The sequence below is a fragment of the Strongylocentrotus purpuratus genome, unplaced genomic scaffold (assembly GCF_000002235.5).
Source record: "Strongylocentrotus purpuratus isolate Spur 01 unplaced genomic scaffold, Spur_5.0 spur5_scaffold_2, whole genome shotgun sequence".
NCBI classification, from domain to species: domain Eukaryota; kingdom Metazoa; phylum Echinodermata; class Echinoidea; order Camarodonta; family Strongylocentrotidae; genus Strongylocentrotus; species Strongylocentrotus purpuratus.
Window position 1 is genome coordinate 13,518,556 of NW_022145605.1, and position 18,871 is coordinate 13,537,426.

Here is an 18,871-nt window from a genome sequence, read left to right on the forward strand (position 1 = left end):
AATGAACTAAACTGATTCGATCAAATTTTCGGAAGCAAAAAAAAAAAAAAAAAAAATAGTGCTCACATTTTCCATAGTTTTACATATTTTTTCAAAAATTCATTACTTTCTTATTAGTTATCTGATTTTGTTCAAACTTGTTTTGATTGGTTTGTCTGAATTTTCTGCTTCTATTGAAAGTAAGTTATTTTTGGAGTGGACTTGGCCTTTAAGCAGAATTAAATCGAACGTAGAAAATAAGTTTTACACTTGAACTTTGAAGTATTTATAGGCAACATTATTATTATTTGAGATGAGTCCTATTATTTCAAACATTCGCAGGGTTTATAGGCTAGCTTACTGATCTATTTCCAGTAAGTTTTTGAAAAATCAATTCAATGTACTGTATCTTCATCATAATCATTCTGCAAATCATAGAATTCCTCCTTGAATGATTTGTTTTCTCGCAGAATACACATTTACTACTATATGAACACACGATTACTACAAGTCAACGAATAAATAATGCTACTTGTAATGGGATCATGCACGTTTATGGATTCAAACAGACGGCAAAAATCGTACTCATAAAATCTTAGGCGTGGAAAGGTGTGATTGCATCATCAACTGTATTATCAATATTAGGCCAACAAAAAAAAAAAATCATTTGGTGTTCCTCGATTGCTATTCTGGAGTAGGGGCGGGTGGGCGGATTTTTTTTTTTTTTTTTTGTGTGTCATCTTGTGATTTTGTTTCCCCCCCCCCCCCCCCCATTAAAAAAAAATTCTTTAAATAATTTTTTTCCATAATTTTTATTTTTTTATTGGGATGTCAAGCATTTAAACAAACACAGTCTTTAAAACACTTTAATATGGTAAAAGACTAGTTTAATGTACAATGAATATCAAGACCAACACAGAATGTATTTTTGGCTTTGAAATACAGCACCTTTTAAATCTCCATTGTACTACTTATCAGGGGCTCTCAACTCCGCTTCTGCATCCATCTAGCCATGGGGAGATTTTGGAGGGTCAAAAAGTGAACGCTGCTTCCACTTTTCATATATTAGCCTATGGAGACGACAATTATTTAGTGCCCCAGCGAAATGGGGATTTGGGCTGCGCGCAGCGCGCAAAATATTTAAATTAAAATTTGAAATATTCATGAGCTCTTTTCCACTTATGATGCAAAGAATAGTCAAATTATAAATGAAGTACAGAACTGCTATATGAACGTTTATCCTCCATCTAGTATTGGAGTATGTAAATACAATAAAGCTAGTCTAGGGTTAATAAAGAAAAGGCAAGTCTAATATCAGCACACCCTCCGCACACGTGCATCCACACAAACAGGTGTTCGATCCATAGGTTCGAATACAGAGAGAGCCGAGAGAGAGAGTGGGTCGGGGGACAACCCTACTTTTCTTTCAGTTCGGTTTTCATCCTAATTGGAATAAACCATTTTGATCTTAAAACATATGTTTTTTATTACAATTACAGAATCACATGTTCCATTTCACAAAACATGCTCAATAATTAGTAATTAAAGAGAAGGTTGAGTTCTGGGAAGAGGTGAAAAATTATTTGTGAGCATTACTCATTCTTATTGTGCAAGTGTCGAAGAACATCAGTTGAGACATGTTCCCTGAAAAGCATGGCTCTTCATATGCCTTCATATTCTAAATATGCATGTAACATCGTAAAAATCGGGGGCCGGCTTTTTACGCCACGTGTTCGTGAAGTCCCATATACATCTTTCTGTGCAAGTGTTTGTAACTTTACCAAGACTTGGCCAAATTTCTTATCATTTTGATGATTCCAGAACCTTGCAATACACACACATTCTTATATGCTAGATGATCAACCTTTTCTGGTCGGTTCCACACCGTTTCTTTCATAATGCAATCGCATGACCACAACTCAACTTCATCTTTAACGAAAAATCACAATTTAAAATTCTCACGCTATACTTTATGGTGTATCTGATCGGATATGAATTGGCAAGAAAACGAATTTCGACCAATCAGTGGGGAGAGAGAGAGAGAGAGATAAAGAGAGCGATATATGGAGAGAGTTGGGTATACGATTACGGTCTAAACCAGCTCCTAAGTTCCAGTTTTTTCTCAGATGAACTGGGGAGTGACATTCTTGTATCTCTTAGCTTTGTCTGTGAATGAGAGACAATTCCTCTCAGCTGGACGGAGTTTGATCGATGAGGGTGAATTCATAGGTAAGATTTCCGAGCTATCAATGATGGCGGAATGTCTTGAATACTGGTGCAACCTGTCAAATATCAAGCAAACAGAGTGATTTCATAAGGTATGTATATCCTTAAAGTGTACCAACCATCAGAATGAATATATATATATATATTATTTGCTCTGTATTTCAGGGGTATGTAGAGCTTGTTATATTGATAATATACGATCTCTAGATATTGCATCTACAAAGAGATATTGTAAGACAATAAACATTATACTTGTCAGTATTTCGTTATTTGTATTCATTTGTTCTATTATAATTGTATTACTGTATGATTAATATATGTCATTTAATTTGTGGATATTTGAGTGGAAAATAAATCAAATCAAATCAAATCAAATAATCTGTCCTAACATAAAACATGAAACAACAAAAGTCAACTCTATCGACTACAAATTATTTTGGACAGGCAGACATGGTAAACTTACCTGAAATGCCTAGAGCTGTGTCCAGTTCGAATCGTAAGATTGATAATACCTTAGTAACTCCAGCCGGACCCTGTGAAAAAGAAAAAGAAAAAGAAATAGAAATATGAAAATGTGCCTAAAATATGAAGGTTTTTATATGTGCCGGAACATAGATATATTAGCCGCGGGTATCATGCGTACAACTGTAATAAGTATACGAGAAGAACAAGATTGTAATTAAATGAATTGTGAGTTCTAAACTCCTTACGCTACTCCATAGACTAGTCTAAGACAGTGAAAGAGTAAAGTCTGAGTAAGACCGATCGGTAGTCTCCTTGACCGTGAGTTCTCAGCTCCTTTCATATTCACACGATTAATACTCCCCTGACTATACGTGTAATTCTTAGTCTCAGCAAGACCGTTCGGTCGTCTCCTGGACCGTGAGTTCTCAGCTCCTATCATATTCACACGTTCACTACTCCCCTGACTTTACGTGTGAGTCTAAGTCTCAGCAAGACCGTTCTGTAGTCTCCTGACCCGTGAATTCTCAGCTCCTTCCATATTCACACGTTCACTACTCCCCTGACTATACGTGTGAGTCTCAGTCTCAGTAAGACCGATCGGTAGTTTCCTGGACCGTGAATTCTCAGCTCCTTCATATTCACACGTTACTCCCCTGACTATACGTGTAAGTCTAAGTCTCAGTGAGACCGATCGGTAGTCTCCTGGACCGTGAATTCTCAGCTCCTTCATATTCACACGTTCACTACTCCCCTGACTATACGTGTTAGTCTAAGTCTGAGTAAGACCGATCGGTAGTCTCCTTGACCGTGAATTCTCAGCTCCTTCCATATTCACACGCTACTCCCTGGATTAGTGTAAGTTTAAGTCTAAGTCTCAGTAAGATCGATCGGTACAGTCTCCTGGCCCAGGAGTTCCCAGCTACTTACATCACAAGCTAGCCCCCAGAGGGCTGGTCTACCTATTAGTACTGCCCGTGCCCCCAATCCGAGAGCCTTGAGTGCATCGGTTCCTGATCGTACCCCTCCATCCATGTAAACCTCAACCCCACGACCTTTGACCGCTGACACTACTTCCGCAAGGACGTCAATCTGTGAACAGATTAAAAAACTTTCACTTGCACGAGATTATGAACATAATTCACTTCCATGACGGCAATGAAATTTTGAGAAATTAGAGAGGATGTTGAGGGGGAGATTGAAGAAAGGTGGCGCCGGGAAAGCAGTCTTTTGTGGTGTAGGATTGAAGGGTGCATTAACAACAAAAACAACTTTAGAGGTAAAAGGAAGCTTCCTATAGTACTTCTGTTGATTTCATAAATTTTGTGGGAATACTTTTGTGGCCCACATCACCTTTCCTCCTGCCGAATAGGCACAAGGGGACATAACTTTCCTATCGAATGAATGGCCCATCAAAAGTCTTATTAACATGTTTTCATTCCATAAAAATGCCCAAAAAGCAACGTTCGTTACCGGAGCAGGTACTCCATCCATGTGCCTTCCACCGTGAGCTGATACAATGATTCCAGAGACTCCGGCATCAGCCGCTTCCATCGCAGCCTCGCCTGTAACAAATATCAAGAAGTTATATGAGAGGGGGGGGGGGGGGGGGGGGGGGGGTTCTAAACATCATCACAAAGACTTTCAAAAAATTAACTCACAAAAGCAATTTCAATAAACAATTGTAAATCACATGTTACTGATATCACCATCATCATCATCACTAAAGTCAGCAATTTCCCTCTCACGAGGGGTTACTGACCATCAAGATGACACCCCCCCCCACTTCTTCCTATCTCGAGCATCCTCCTCATAGTACTGATCTTTTGGATCACCTTATCTTTTCACCAGGGGCGGTGACCACGGAAGGACGGGGGTACACGTCCCTCCACCGTCACCCCCGGAAAAATTTGAAAAAACGCAAAAAAAGAAAATGTATAGCAAATGCTGACTAAAGACTGCAACACACTTTTATGCTCTTGAGGGCCAAAGAGTGCAGCGTTTAGACGTATACATGTGCAAAAAAAAAATCTTCTCGTTGCGCTAGCTTGCATAAAATCCTTCAAAATGTACAAGTAAATATTGTAGAAAATCTGTATTCCGTTGGTATCACGTAAGTACAGTTTACACTGTATGTTTACAAGATTAAGAGTTATAAAAATATAGAAATTCCGCTTCCTGTCTGATAACAGTCACTTCCGTCGCCTTCGCCCCTCTCGTTCACTATATGCTCCTCCCTCGTCCCTCGCATTTCGTCCCCCCGGTCATGAAGAAATCGTCACCTCTGCCTATCACCCCCAAAATGGTTTTCCTTTCCGTTTGATGCCATCCACTTTAAGATCCCACGGTCTTTTCACAATTCATCATCTTCCCTTCTCCGTATCCGGACACCTACCCCCTGGACATCCACCCCAGGATACCCCCCCCCCAGTCAACTACCCCCTAGAACAACTACCCCCTAGGACAACTACCCCCGGGCAACTACCCCTGAGCAACTACTCCCATACAACTACCCCCTAGCACAACTTCCCCTAGCACAACTTCCCCCGGACAACTACCCCCTTTGAAAAATACCCCCAGGACAACTACCCCCGGAAAACTACCCCCAGACAACTACCCCCTAGGATAGATGTACTAGAGGATGGTTGTCGTTGGGGGTAATTGTCTGGGGGTAGTTGTCCGGGGGTAGTTGTCCGGGCGTAGCTGTCCTAGGGGGTAGATGTGCGACGGGGTAGTTGCCTGGGGGTAGTTGTCTGGGGGTGGTTATCCGGGGGATGGATGTCCAGGGGGTAGGTGTCCCAGAATCTCCCTTGTCAACACATGATCACACATCCATCTCAATCCACTTCTCTTTTCCACTTCCATTACGTGTTCAAGTAATATCATCAAACTTTAGCGAAAGTTCGGTATTCCTTACCTGTAAGAATACCCTTTAGCACGATTGGAAGTGACGTTATCGACTTGAGCCATGTGATATCATCCCATGTTTTGGGTGCGTCGTACTGCTGAGCCAGGTAATGACGTATGTTGACGTCACCAGAGCGGATGGCATCATGCACTTCTGGTATGTCTATGGCTAGATTCGTTGGTCTGTACGATAAGTTAAGGTGGGTGATGACGATAAATACTTCATAAAAAAACGTGAAAATGAAGGTCTTATAGCGAATTCGAATCGTGAATAAGAAAAAAATGTTGAACATTAAATTTCCAATTAATTAAATCAAACGATTATTGTCAAAGAAATTTTATGAATCTTTTTTTTGTGTGCATAATGAATTATTGTCATCTAATAAAAGGACGTCACACGTAGCAGTCCACTATGCCGACGTGCAAATCTAAAAGGCCCTACTGACTCCTCGTCTGCAACGCTCATTATTTTGAAGCCCATATTGTACACGAGACGTTATTCCACTACGCGAAAAGGCGTCAATATGGATTTTATAATTCAATACAATTCATGACACTATGACAATACATTATGAGCAAGAGGCTTTATCCAGACATTTACGGATGCGCCTGAGTTGTCGATCAAACCAGCAACTAGTGTTCTATACGAACGCATTGGTTTGTGTAAATTGTTGTTGCGCAAATAGTTTCCGAACCTGATTTTCTATCATATTGCGAGGCCATCGTATCCTGTTTAAAGGGGTTGCGACTGTGCCTATAAATGGCGCCTTGACCTGTTATCTGCGTTTATAATAACCGAATGTGCTTGAATTATGCTGCAGTGGAAATAGTGTCTAGTGTGTGACATGGACCTTAAAAGGATCCAGTCGATCTCTAGCATAGCTTAAAAGACAATCCAGAATAATACTACCTCAGGCTTGGATCGTGATAGTATCTCGATGCTGAAGTTGCATGCGAAGATTTGTAGAATGAATAGTCTCCCCACAGAGGTAAATCGACGGTGAGAACGATAGCTTTGAATCCTTCTCTCTCGGCTTCCTTTACCACGTGTTCAGCCAACCGTCGATCTTTGAAGAGATATAGCTGCATCCATCGTAACCCTCCCGGGGCTGCCCGCGAAACTTCTGCGATGGATGCGTTAGCAAATGATGACATTATGAACAAGGTTCCAGAATCCGCAGTTCCTAGTAAATAATTTGACATTAGCACGGATAACCGAGTTAATAGCTATATATTTATTATCACTGTTAACATTTTTTTAAAAGAAGAAAGCTTCCTTTTTAAATGGAATAGTCTGATGAGGAGATATCACTGTTATAGTGCTCGATGCATACCAGGGCCCCGTCTTACAAAGAGTTACGATTGATCCAATCGCAAGTTTGCAGTCTCCTATCTCGTATTTCATAGGTTGCGATTGTTATCAACTCTTTGTAAGACGGGGCCCAGGTACCCATTTATTTTACCTTTGTCTACAGTGGCAAAATATATATAAATGTCCTATCAAAGGACTTGAGTGCTGTGACAGGATTCGAACCCCGTGCCTTGTGTTTCACAGGCCTACCGGAGACTTGTCCACTAGACACAACACCTCGTTCAATTAGATGATGCATGTCGGTCAGCGAGGTGGGAAGATGTGGTGGAGGGATAGTTGGTCGGGATGGGGTGGGGATTGGGTATCGGTCCCTATTACATGCAGTGTAATATGCCATCTTCGAATGTATCTTAATTTAATGCAAATCATTATCTTGAAGTGCCGGTTTAACCATAGTCATTTGTCCCAAAAGATTGTAGTGTAATCAAAACCGTTGGGAAAACGGTTTTTGAAATTTCAAATTTCAATCATAAATATCTTGATAATCAGACAGGCGATCGGCTTGTAAAAGTCATGTGATTCCTGACTGACCTAAAGGTTTATAATTATGATTGCAGCATGAACTAAATCCAGGATTTTGTTTAGAATGTGAGACCAAGATACCCAATCCCTTTAACAAAGATTTATGCATTAAGTTTGATTACATTACGGAAATTATCCATTGACTTCAAACGAACCTTTAGCCGATGCTACTTCGGCGTCTGGATGGGCGAATCGCTGTGCTTCCGCTGGCGCAACGCAGATGGGCATGCTGATTGGTTGACCTAACACCGTCGTAGACAGAGAACGCTGCGTGATGTCACGGAGGATACGAGGACGAATCACGTAGCTAGAATTGAAGAGAGATGATCATATAGATATATATATATATATATAGAGAGAGAGAGAGAGAGAGAGAGAAGAAAGAAAAGTGGGAGAGAGAAAGAGGGAGAGAGAAAGAGGGAGAGAGAAAGGGGTAGATATCACCTGCACAAGTTCTAGGCAGAAAAATTACTAAAATATGATAGTCCACAATACGCTGACCTGTATTCCTTCATCTCGCCTAAGTTATGGCCTCCGCTGTCAAATCGGTTCCAATATAGGTCAGCTTTTCGGATATCCGCAAGTGGTGGTCTCGCAGCTATCCGCTAATCTAAGCTTCGTTCACACTTGAGGTAAATAAACATCCCGAAAAAAGGTAAATTATATTATTTTATATCATATTATTATATATCATGATATAAACCATATTGTGTTATAATTGTTATTTTATATCATATTGTACTTTATTATAATATAATCATTCCGTAATAACCCATTATAACTTTAAATAGGCACCCAGGCATGCTCTGGGATCTTCCTTGCTCGCGGGTTATTTTTGTTCACACTCACTTTATTCATGAAAATTACTTTGTTTCATAGAGGATTTCTCTTTGGTTTTTTGAGGTAGGTATTGCATCTTGTATGAAAGAGGAAGTTGCGTATCCAGACGTTTTCCTCAAGAGGGGCAAATCATTTTATATAAGAACAATTGGCAACTTACTGTGATCAATAGGTCTATTATCTATCATGGAGCTAATCAAAGCCGGAAATGTATAATTCTGCAAAGCCATTGTGCATTGCATAAAGCAATAATTCCCTCAATATTGTTTTGTGCAAAACTGCTCGTGTGGCAAACAAGCGACCGTTCAAAGGGGTGAAGAAAGCAGCAGCATCCCCCGGAAATCTTTTAGGAAGGGGAAATTGCCCTCTTTCTCCTCCAAATACGCTAGTGGAAAGAGGTTTCATAAACAGTGCCCTTTGCAGTGTAAATGTGTAACGACATAGATAAATGAACTTTGGAAGCAGGCATTGTTTGTTGTTGGTTGGCAATCATTTTATGACTATTATATGGTATATCCTTGGCGCAGTACATGATAAGCTACCAAATAGACTATTTACTTGTTATGTTTGCCTAACGCACCGACTATACAGATCAATTATATACAGGGTTTTTAACATCACGATAGTCCCGTTCGTTTCAGGTCATATGATTATGCTATCATACCTGAATATTCAAAAATTTGTAACGCTTCTCTCCCCGTCATACAACATGTAAAATAGGCCATTAAAAAATACAATCCTATCCAAATGTATACACGATAACCAAGCGTCGAGTTATAAGATTCACGTGTTATTGTTTCTCACAAGAATGCAAACTGCATACATTAGTTGTTGCTGCATGAGTCGGACAAACATTCTGCCTTTATTGTATGTACATGTACTTTGCATTCTGACCATTGAAATATATAATTGAGGTGAATGTAATGATTACATTACGAAAATGCCTATTTTTGTTATCTCGTAACGCCCCTCTCCAGTCATACTCCACGTACAGTTCTCATTCTCTATTGTTACGTAAATGTACGGTACAGTGAATCTGATTTTTGGTTACTTTATTCCCCTCATGTCTATCACATCAAGGGGATGACAGTGGTGATTGTAGGGGGGGGGGGGGGGGCTTCAGGAATGCTGAAAAAATATTAAGTTATGCGCTGCTACACTTCTGCAGTGGACATTGCATAATTAATTGAGTGTTCTTTTGTCGTGATGTCAGACAGCCGCAATTTTGACGGGTACAATAGTGTAATGCTCTTCAAAACGATCGCTTTATTTAGGGGTTCAGTATCACAGATAAATTTCTGTCAGTGGGCCGTGTTTAAATGTTTACAAAGCGTAATGTTATAAAGGCAACTAACCTACAACGTTTGTTTGATAAATTTTAAGGTTTCAAACACCTACCGGTCAAAGGCAGCCATGCTATCTCGAAATGTCGATCTCCGTCCCGACGCATCGTTGTAAAATGACCAGCCTTCTGATGACACCAGCTCCTTAGCCTGACGTCGAAAATCCTCGATGGTCGTCAATGAGGTCCCTGACGAGGTCGTCATGTTTCCATCAAATGAAAACTATTGCGTATATGCAGTATACGTTGGAGATCGACTTGGGGCCTGCACCGTTTCTCGAAACAGTCATAAGTCTAACTCCTTGGATAACTGGATCAGCGCCAGTAAGCTTGTTGTCCGATAAGCGTTTCACGAAGCCCTCTTTGCCAAAATATAGGACATTGTTCATCCTGACTAATAATAGGGACTTTTAGGGGGGGGGGGGGGGGGGGGGGGGTAAGAGCACTTTTTTTAAAAATTTGGTCCAGGATTTGATAAAAATTTTCGCAAATGACTCAGCCGGCCACTGAATAAGCGGGGGGGGGGGGGGGGGGGGGGGGGGGGGAGGTAAGAGCACTTTTTTTCTTCATTTTTGCCCCCGGGAATTCGTAAAGTGCGCAGACCGTTTTTAGCTCAGTGGGGGGGGGGGGGGGGGGGGGTAGTGTGAGCACTAACTACAACAAATTCTACAAAAACAAGTCCAGGTGGGGGATCCGCGCCTGTAAAGATCTGTCCTTTTTCTTGAATGAACTTAAACTGATTTTATGCGTGTATCCACATTGTCATTTGAAGGGAAAAACATTTTGAAGTTAGGTCATTATCTACAATAGGAAGGGAGCTGCATGGAACATAAAAACCCGGCCCCCTAGGAAAACAACGTGTAAAAACACGTTAAATTTATCTTTTTTGAGATAGCCCCCCCCCCCCCCCATGATTTTTCAAATTTTCGAGGGCCAAACAAAAAAAATAGTGATCACAATAATTATTATTGGAGATGAGTCCTATTATTTCAAATATTCGAAGGGTTTATAGGCTAGCTTACAGTAAGTTTTTGAAAAATCATTTAAATGTATCTTCATCATAATCATTCTGCAAATAGTAGAATTCCTTCCTGAATTATTTGTATTCTCGCAGAATACACATTTACTACTATTATATTAACACACGATTACTAAACACATAACTAATGCTACTTGTAACGGGATCATGCACGTTTATGGATTCAAACAAACAGCAAAAATCGTACTTACATAATTTTAGGCGTGGAAAGGTGTGATTGCATCAACTGTAATATCATTATTATCGGTAAATAAGAAATAAGCTTACCAAGACTAGTTTTGTGAGGAAGATGTCGTCCCCCGCCCCCCACTCAGCGTTATTTAGGGTACGCATATGCGTGTTCCCAGCGACCCCCCCCCCCTTTTCAACAAAAGTCCGATGTGTAAAATCAATACGGGTCGACCTTTTTATTTTGTTATACGAGCCTTTTTCAGCACCCCCCCCCCTTTCATCAAAAGTCCACTGTGCAAAGTCAATTCGGGTAGACCTTTTTCTTTTGTTACGAGCCGGGGAGTTTGGGAACACGCGTGGTATCCCTCCGTTCAAGGAGTGTGAGGGGGGGGGGGAGTCGACCAACTCCAGTTCCTGTCTGTAAAGAACGGTGCAAAAGTTGTATTTTCCAACGGGAACCACGTTCAACTCGGCAGGTAAAGACTGCCATATGTCTCTCTTCGTCCACCGCACCGGACGTCCCAAAACTCTCAAATCAATCAGAGTTAGAAGAAAAATCAAGGTAGGCAAACTGGCAAATTTCCCCATTTTTCTTGAAAGAAGGCTTGTTTTCGTTATTGTTTATTTTTTCCGTTCATCACGATTGTCAGAACGTGGTAATTATGTCCACATTTTTGTGCACTGGAGACGATAGCTATATTACAACCATCAAAACAAGTGATCGCGGCCGGCTGGCTGTCAGATATGCTATCGAAAACAAATGAATTGGTTGCCATCATGCCAGTGACCTGGCCCCTGTCTTTTAAAGAGGTGCGATTGATCCAAATCCAAATCAATCGCAAGTTTGCAGTACCCCTTTTCTTATGTACATGGTTGCGATTGATATCAGTCCCCGCCCCCCCCCCCCCACTCAGTGTTTTATTAGGGTACGCATATGCGTGTTCCCAGCGATACCCCCTTTTCAGCAAAAGTCCGGTGTGTAAAGTCAATACGGGTCGACCTTTTCCTTTTGTTATAAGAGCCTTTTTCAGCACCCCCCCCCCCCTTTCAGCAAAAGTCCGGTGTGTAAAGTCAATACGGGTAGACCTTTTTCTTTTGTTACGAGCCGGAGAGTTTGGGAACACGCATGGTATCCCTCCGTTCACGGAGTGGGGGGGGGGGGGTGGTATCAATCTTTAAAAAAGGTTGCGATTACTCGCAATCGTTTATAAAATATCCCAACCAATTACATATCTCATCGCGGAATTACATTTTCATTCAATCATTTTTTTAAAGCATAGTGCAACTTCGAAGGGAGTAGCCTATTCAACACTTCAGTGAATGGACAAAAATGACATCCCTTAATAAGTACAGTTTCTTTTCGTTTGTCTCTCTCTCTCTCTCTACTCCATAATTTCTATCTCTCACCCACTCACCCACCTAGCACACACACAAACATGAACACACGCAGGAAGGCACGCTCGTGTACGCTCACACTTACGCCTACACATCAACAAAAAAACACACCCTCTCTATTTTGGACTCCTCGCTCTTTTTCGTACGTAGATGGTGAAATCTTTCACTATTCGATGTAGACGTTTCGTGGCCCAATGGATAACGGTCACGGGATCGTGGATCACAAAGGGCTCTACATTTGCTGCTCTTCACCCAGTTGTAGTAAATGCGTACCTTAATTGTATAATGTATTCTTTCAATGCTCTGAGCGTCTCATGGTACTATTAAAGGTAATGCAAAGTTTGGGACAATTTTGAAAAATTGGATGGATAGTAACTCTTTAAAAATTTGATATATTTTGAAGCCCCTGGGGATGCATTATAAGCAATAGAATATCTAGCCCCTAAAACACTTTTGTTTTCGAGAAATTGAATAATCAAAATTTACCGGTGCTCCCGGTAGATTTTAAATATTCCAAATAGCGCCTATGGTCATTCCATGGTAGCTGTGACCATGAAAATCTAAATATGAAATTATGATATATAATTTCTAAACGGGAATAGGAAATCGGTCGCTGATTGTAGTCAAGAACATTGTTTTAAAGCTAAAGAAATGTCAGTCTTGAGAGGGAGCTATACAACATAAAGAGTTTATTATTTACAATTTCATCACTTTAGACTGGATTTCAACTGCGACAACGATCATTGAATATTGTAAAATCTCATATGCTTCTTATATGTTCATTAAAACCAAATTGGTGACTCCCATACCAAAACTTTGTATTACCTTTAATACTTTATAAACGTCTTCAGCATCCTTGGCGATAGATAAGTGCTCCTAAAACCTTTGAAAAACAGTTTCCAAAGTGCATTTACCCTATATAACCGAATGGTAATCCACAAAGAGGCACGCATCATCTTTTCTTTCTAGAGCAGAGTGTACGTTTGTCAGTTTGACCCGATAGATGTAATTTTAACGCCTGCCCTCTGTGAGTCTGTGGTATTATAATAAACACGACCCACATTTATTATTGACACTTGTTACTGAGTTGTCAAGGTGAGCAAGAATTAAACAACCCAATTTCTTTGTATTATTGTATTGGTCATTTATTTAATAGGTCCGGATTCTTCGATGCCATAACTGACAATAGGTTTAGTTACGATGAACTCTCTCTTGTTTAGGACAGAGTAAAATGCTCCTTTTCAATACTACCAAATGGCCTTATTCGCCTTGCTTGAATGGTCTCATTCTACTAACCCGTAAGGCCTAAGGAAGGGTCTAGCTAAAAGGTGTCTCATCAATCTTTAACGTACCACTTATCCATTTAAATTGCCTAAAATTGAAAATCAGTTGAGGTGTGCTCTTTGTAATGGCGTGAAAGTGTCCCACCTTAACTAATCTTTTTAATCATTTTTGCTTGTTTTTGTTACGGCTTTCTTAACGTTATAACTCAATGCCGTTTCAGTGAAACACAACTATTATGAAATCTTAATTTCGTCCTCTCCTCGGCAGGCTGGTACCATCGGACCATAACGACAACCTATCATAAGGATATCTCTCTTAGTGATGCTTAGCCAAAGTGGTGAGTAAATAACTGGCGAAAAAACTGTATCCTCATATTATTCCTACGACTAATACATTCAGATGATCTTTGCGGGTTAGGTTTAGGATTAAGTGAGTATAACTTTCGTTAAGATTGCGGTTTCACGAAAATGGACCGTTGGGTTATGTCTTCGTTTATATCCCCTTTATTCTGAAGATTCCTTATTCAGGACTAATCACACGAGAAAACCACAAACTTTAAACGATAACAATATAAACTCTTAAGCCCCACTGTCCTACTTGTTGCTCCTTGCTCCCTCTATATAGAAAACTTCCCCGATCGGTGCCTGTTGGTCCCCATGATCCTCTTTTTCTTATGTTAGTTGAGAGCTGAGTTAATGAGATAGCCACCTGTCAGTGACCTCGCTGTGTGGTCTAATCCCTTCTGGCCCAGTAGTATTGACGGTCCTTTAGAAATAGTGGGGAAAGCTTTACAAATAAATTAAACGTGTGATAAAATAACAAATGATTTAATCGCAATATTTTTCTTCTTCATGAACAGAGGGTATGGAACAGAACAGTGTATTGAAATTCATCTATGTCATCGCAACATGCTTGTCTTTAGGTAATGACCGCTATATATACACCCCCGTACAAACTAAGGATTCGGGAGTTCGCGCGAACCCCCCCCCCCTCTCCCCCTTAACAAAGTAATATTTTTTAGTTTTTGTGGGGTCTTATTTTGTTCTTTGCTTAAGAAGGGGGGGGGTGTTGATTAAAGAAATAATTGTGCCCTACACCCCCGCCCCCCCGCATGTTTGCCGCTAAATATTCCTCGGGCTTGGTCGCTCCCTCCCAATGCCTCACTCTCACTTCTGGCTCAAAGTTGCAACCCTAAGAACCCCCGCTTAAAAAAAAAGCTTGTACGGGCTTGATATTCATTATAATTATATTAAAAAATAAGAGATATAATGGTAACGATAATTTTGTTTATCAAGGGAAGCCTCGCCACTACCATTGCTGGTCTTCCCAGCTATTGTCAGGTACCTATTTACCTATACCTGGAAAATGGAAAATATGGATTAATTTTTTCCCAAAGGAAGTTAGTGCTACACTGAGATTCGAACCCTTTAACCACGGATTGAGAGGTCATGTTTTAAAGATCCTGGAAACTTTTCTCTTTCTGTTACCTCGACTTCACTGTTTCTAAAATCCTCCTTTGCGTTCCCTTTTTCAACTTACTTTTCAACCTCTGTCCCTAACCATTGTTGCTCTGTAGTCTAGGATCATGTATGTTAGTTATCCAAATTAGTAGTTTAATCATTCTTTTCTGGATGAGCAGTTTCATGTAATAAAAAACACATATTTAAAATATTTTAATGTAAGGTTGTGTTCGTGCTGATCATCAGCTCTTAGTCAGGTTAGTAAAGAAAACGAAGTAGACAAACATTTTAGGAGAAATGTGATTCGCAGAGAAAACATGAAATAAAAACACCTAAAATTCGAGCGGTACATCAGAAAAGGTTGTATTAAATTTAGATCATCACAGACGGCTAAAATGATCTTAAAGAGGGAGGATCTAGGTGAAACTGTAGGAACTTCTCTTCTCATATCTTCTTATTAAACAGCTTTCATCGTGTCATCGGATGGAAGCAGCCATGAGACAAAGACTAGCTGTACGGACAGATTCGGCCTGAATTACACCATACCCATGTTCTTTGTTTGTCAGAAGAAAGGACATCCAAATGGCAGTATGGTACACACCATCAGGGAGAGAGGACTAGGCATTCCTCCTGGACGTCGAGTGTGCAGATTCTCTGGTAACTGTTTCCTTCTCTTCCATCTTTTAATTCGTTAACGAGACTCGGCATGTATATTGATTTACTTATTTCATGTTATGTATAAAATAGTCCACAAAAAATTAAATTATAATATTTGTAATCCCAGGAAATCACGATTTATGTGGTACACAATATTTTGTAAACCTGTTTTTCCAACATTGGAATCCTCAATAATTCTTAAAGCACTTCCATCTTAAATCATTTGAATATTTCGCAAATTGCGACGTGAATCCATGTGAAAATGACTGGTATGAGGAAACCATGGCGGGCCATCAATGTCACTGCTCAACTGGATGTCAAGGGGAATATTGTGATGAGCCGTGTGAACGTAAGAGCAACAAAAAAGTTTGTCGGCTTCTCTTGAGTTTGGTTACATTTAAAGAACATGAAAATAAACACTTTAAGCGCACTAGGCAGAGAAAATAAGTTCCAGACGCGCACTCAGAAGAGAGGCATGTGCCCCCCCCCAAACAAATGTATAGTGTTCCCCTGACGCCCCCGCCCCCATAAAAAACAACGTAGACAAGATTAGATTTAACACCAAAAGATACATTACAACTTGTTATTGCATATACTGCCTTTAGCTAGTTCTGATTTGTTTTTTTCTTTTCGCAAGCTGCGTGACGATCGAACGACTAGAATTTGAAAGCCCTTTATTGTCGTTGTCGGCAACTGTTGCACGTCGAATGGTCTTAGCCATTCCTGCAATATTTGTTCAACTAGTAGGCAACAACTTATATATATATATATATATATATATATATATATATAGGCGTGAAGAAAAAGGTCCTACATATTCTGTAACACCCGTTGTCATGTCAGAGTTGAGAATTCTCGCACTTGTATATATATATATATATATATATATATATATATATATATATATATAGGCGTGAAGAAAATGGTCTAGGAACGTGAGACGTAGCTGTACTTTACAATTTTATTACGAGCTTTCGGCTTGTGAGGCCTTCTTCAGGTTCTTGCTTGTGTGTTGGGCTGTCGGTGTGTTTATTCAGTTGATGTGATACATATTCTGGAACACCCGTTGTCATGTCAGAGTTGAGAATTCTCGCACTTATAAATACAGTGCGTCCCAGAAAAAAACGAAACCGAGAAGTATCGATGTTTTATCATAACTTAATCACAACCATTAATGAATGATACATATTTGGAAAGCTTAGAGTCTCCCCTTTCAGTTGATACTACTTAGATGATGCATATCATGAGTGATGAGTGATTAAAATCAATTTGAAGGAAGGAAACCAAAAAGACATTTGGCGGGCGGTATCTGAATTTCGAAGGAAAATTCACATTTCTAGAAAGTTTAGTTTTTGCCCTTTCATATGACACCTCAATCAGGAAAAATAAGCGAGGAATAATAGAGTTCTGTTTGTTTAAAGGAGCCCTTACATTTTCATAATTTTAACAAACGAATTCGTTTTCACTGGGTGCCTGTCGTATCAAAAAGCAGATTTGACAAAAGACTTAACTCCGTTTCGTTGAAAATCAGCCATGCATGAAGACTCTCGTCTATGGCTGATTGTCAACATCAACTAAGAGGAGACTCTAAGCTTTCCAAATATGTATCATTCATTAATTATGGTTGTGATTAAGTTATGATAATACATCGATACTTCTCGGTTTCGTTTTTTCTGGGACGCACTGTATATATAGCATCACTGTCCTACAAAGGCAATGCTCACATCATAGACCTACTGCAAATTAAGAAGAATATCGACCACCACCTGCGCCATGGGAGCTAGTCTTGGGACTTAACAGGTCGATGTTAATTGGTAATTGGTCCTTCTAGGACTGACGATAAATGAATTCAGTATTTCATTCTAGAAACTGATAGTCATATGAAGAACATGTCTTACTAATTACAGTAAAACCTGTCTTATGCCACCTCGTCTACAAAAAAAAGGTATTTTTTCCCTTGAGAACGAAATGTGTGTTGTAGCCCTTACAAAAAAAAAACAGGTAACCATGTATTTTTTCCTTCAAACTACCATCCACCATGGTAACCATGGTACCAAAAAATGAAATACATTGTTTGATGTCCCTTTGTTAATCATTGTTTGAAACCATGGTAACGACGATTACCATGGTGGATGGTAATTTGGACCCCAAAAACATGGTTACCATAGTACTTTTTTATAAGGGAGAACCTGTCTACAGTAGCCACTTTTTCTGTTTCCTCTAAGTGGCCTTTTTAGACAAGTTTGACTGAAGGTTACCCTTACGTATTCTTCACTTCACTTCACGCTAGCAACTATCTATAACTTAACATAAGTCACTATCTATCAATATTTAAACCAGTTGACACCGACATCAGTCAGCCTGGATTGACCCAGGGGATGATTGTTGCCTGCGTGGATGATATCAAAGTAACCGTTGAGCTTGGTACCCGAATAAGTCGGTAGAGTTCACCCCACCATCGGCTATCAGTACAGAGGGAACCAACCTCTCGGTCACTTCTAACTATAAATCGGGAGATGTATTCCCAGTCGGGCTAACTGAGGTTGTGTACACCTTTGCCGTTGAGAGCGGAACCCAAGAATCTTCTTGTACCTTCAACATCAACGTCAGGACGAGTAAGAAAAATAAATACATGGGCAATTAATTCAAGCTGTTTATATAAAGTGCGATACTGTTGATTGAACGACACCTGCTTCTGTGACAATAATTGCACCAGTCTAAGTCTTAATTTCCATTATGAACAGACAGCTCTTCCTATAACACTACTACAATCTGAAACCAATTATTATAACCCTACCCTACATTTTTGAGGAAATAAACCCTGAAGCAAATGTCGCTGAAGCATACGTCGGGTCGCCACATGTAATGTTAATACTTAGAGACATGTACATGGATCATGTTAAGATGGGCCTATTTGAATCACGTAGGGGTCGAGGAGAAAAGGTGCGTCGAGGCAGAAGAAGAGATATTATTGGGATTCATAGTCGTAATCGTTCCATACAATATTAAAGACCCACTTCACTACTTGTAGCTACTCACTCCCTCTATATAGAAAACAGCAGTGCCCGTTGTTCCCCATGATCCTCTTTTTCTTATGTTAATTGAGAGCTGAGTTGATGAGATAGTCACCTGTCAGTGACCAAACTTGGTGGTCTAATTCTTCCTGGCCAAACTAGCTAGTGCAGACGGGCTTTAAATCAAGTAAACATCTTTTT

The 18,871-nt window shown here is 40.0% G+C and overlaps 1 protein-coding gene across 1 annotated transcript; it reads right to left on the minus strand.

Annotated features, from left to right (window-relative positions):
* Window positions 1–1,885: 1,885 nt before the first annotated feature.
* On the minus strand, window positions 1,886–9,969 carry LOC590358 (hydroxyacid oxidase 1). Its single transcript, XM_789964.5, has 8 exons — window positions 9,707–9,969; window positions 7,624–7,775; window positions 6,485–6,758; window positions 5,585–5,757; window positions 4,141–4,232; window positions 3,598–3,759; window positions 2,669–2,738; window positions 1,886–2,261 (listed from the first exon to the last, which is right to left on the minus strand). Exons 1-8 carry the CDS (start codon window positions 9,853–9,855, stop codon window positions 2,203–2,205), a joined length of 1,131 nt encoding a protein of 376 aa, XP_795057.3. The 5' UTR covers window positions 9,856–9,969; the 3' UTR covers window positions 1,886–2,202.
* Window positions 9,970–18,871: the final 8,902 nt, after the last annotated feature.

Coding starts and splice junctions, on each gene's coding strand:
- LOC590358 (XM_789964.5), bottom strand. CDS start 9,855: ATGACGACCTCGTCAGGGACCTCATTGACGACCATCGAGGATTTTCGA. Junction 7,776..9,706: donor AGCATGGCTGCCTTTGACCG/GTAGGTGTTTGA, acceptor CTTCAATTCTAG/CTACGTGATTCGTCCTCGTA. Junction 5,758..6,484: donor TATCACGATCCAAGCCTGAG/GTAGTATTATTC, acceptor CTTATCGTACAG/ACCAACGAATCTAGCCATAG.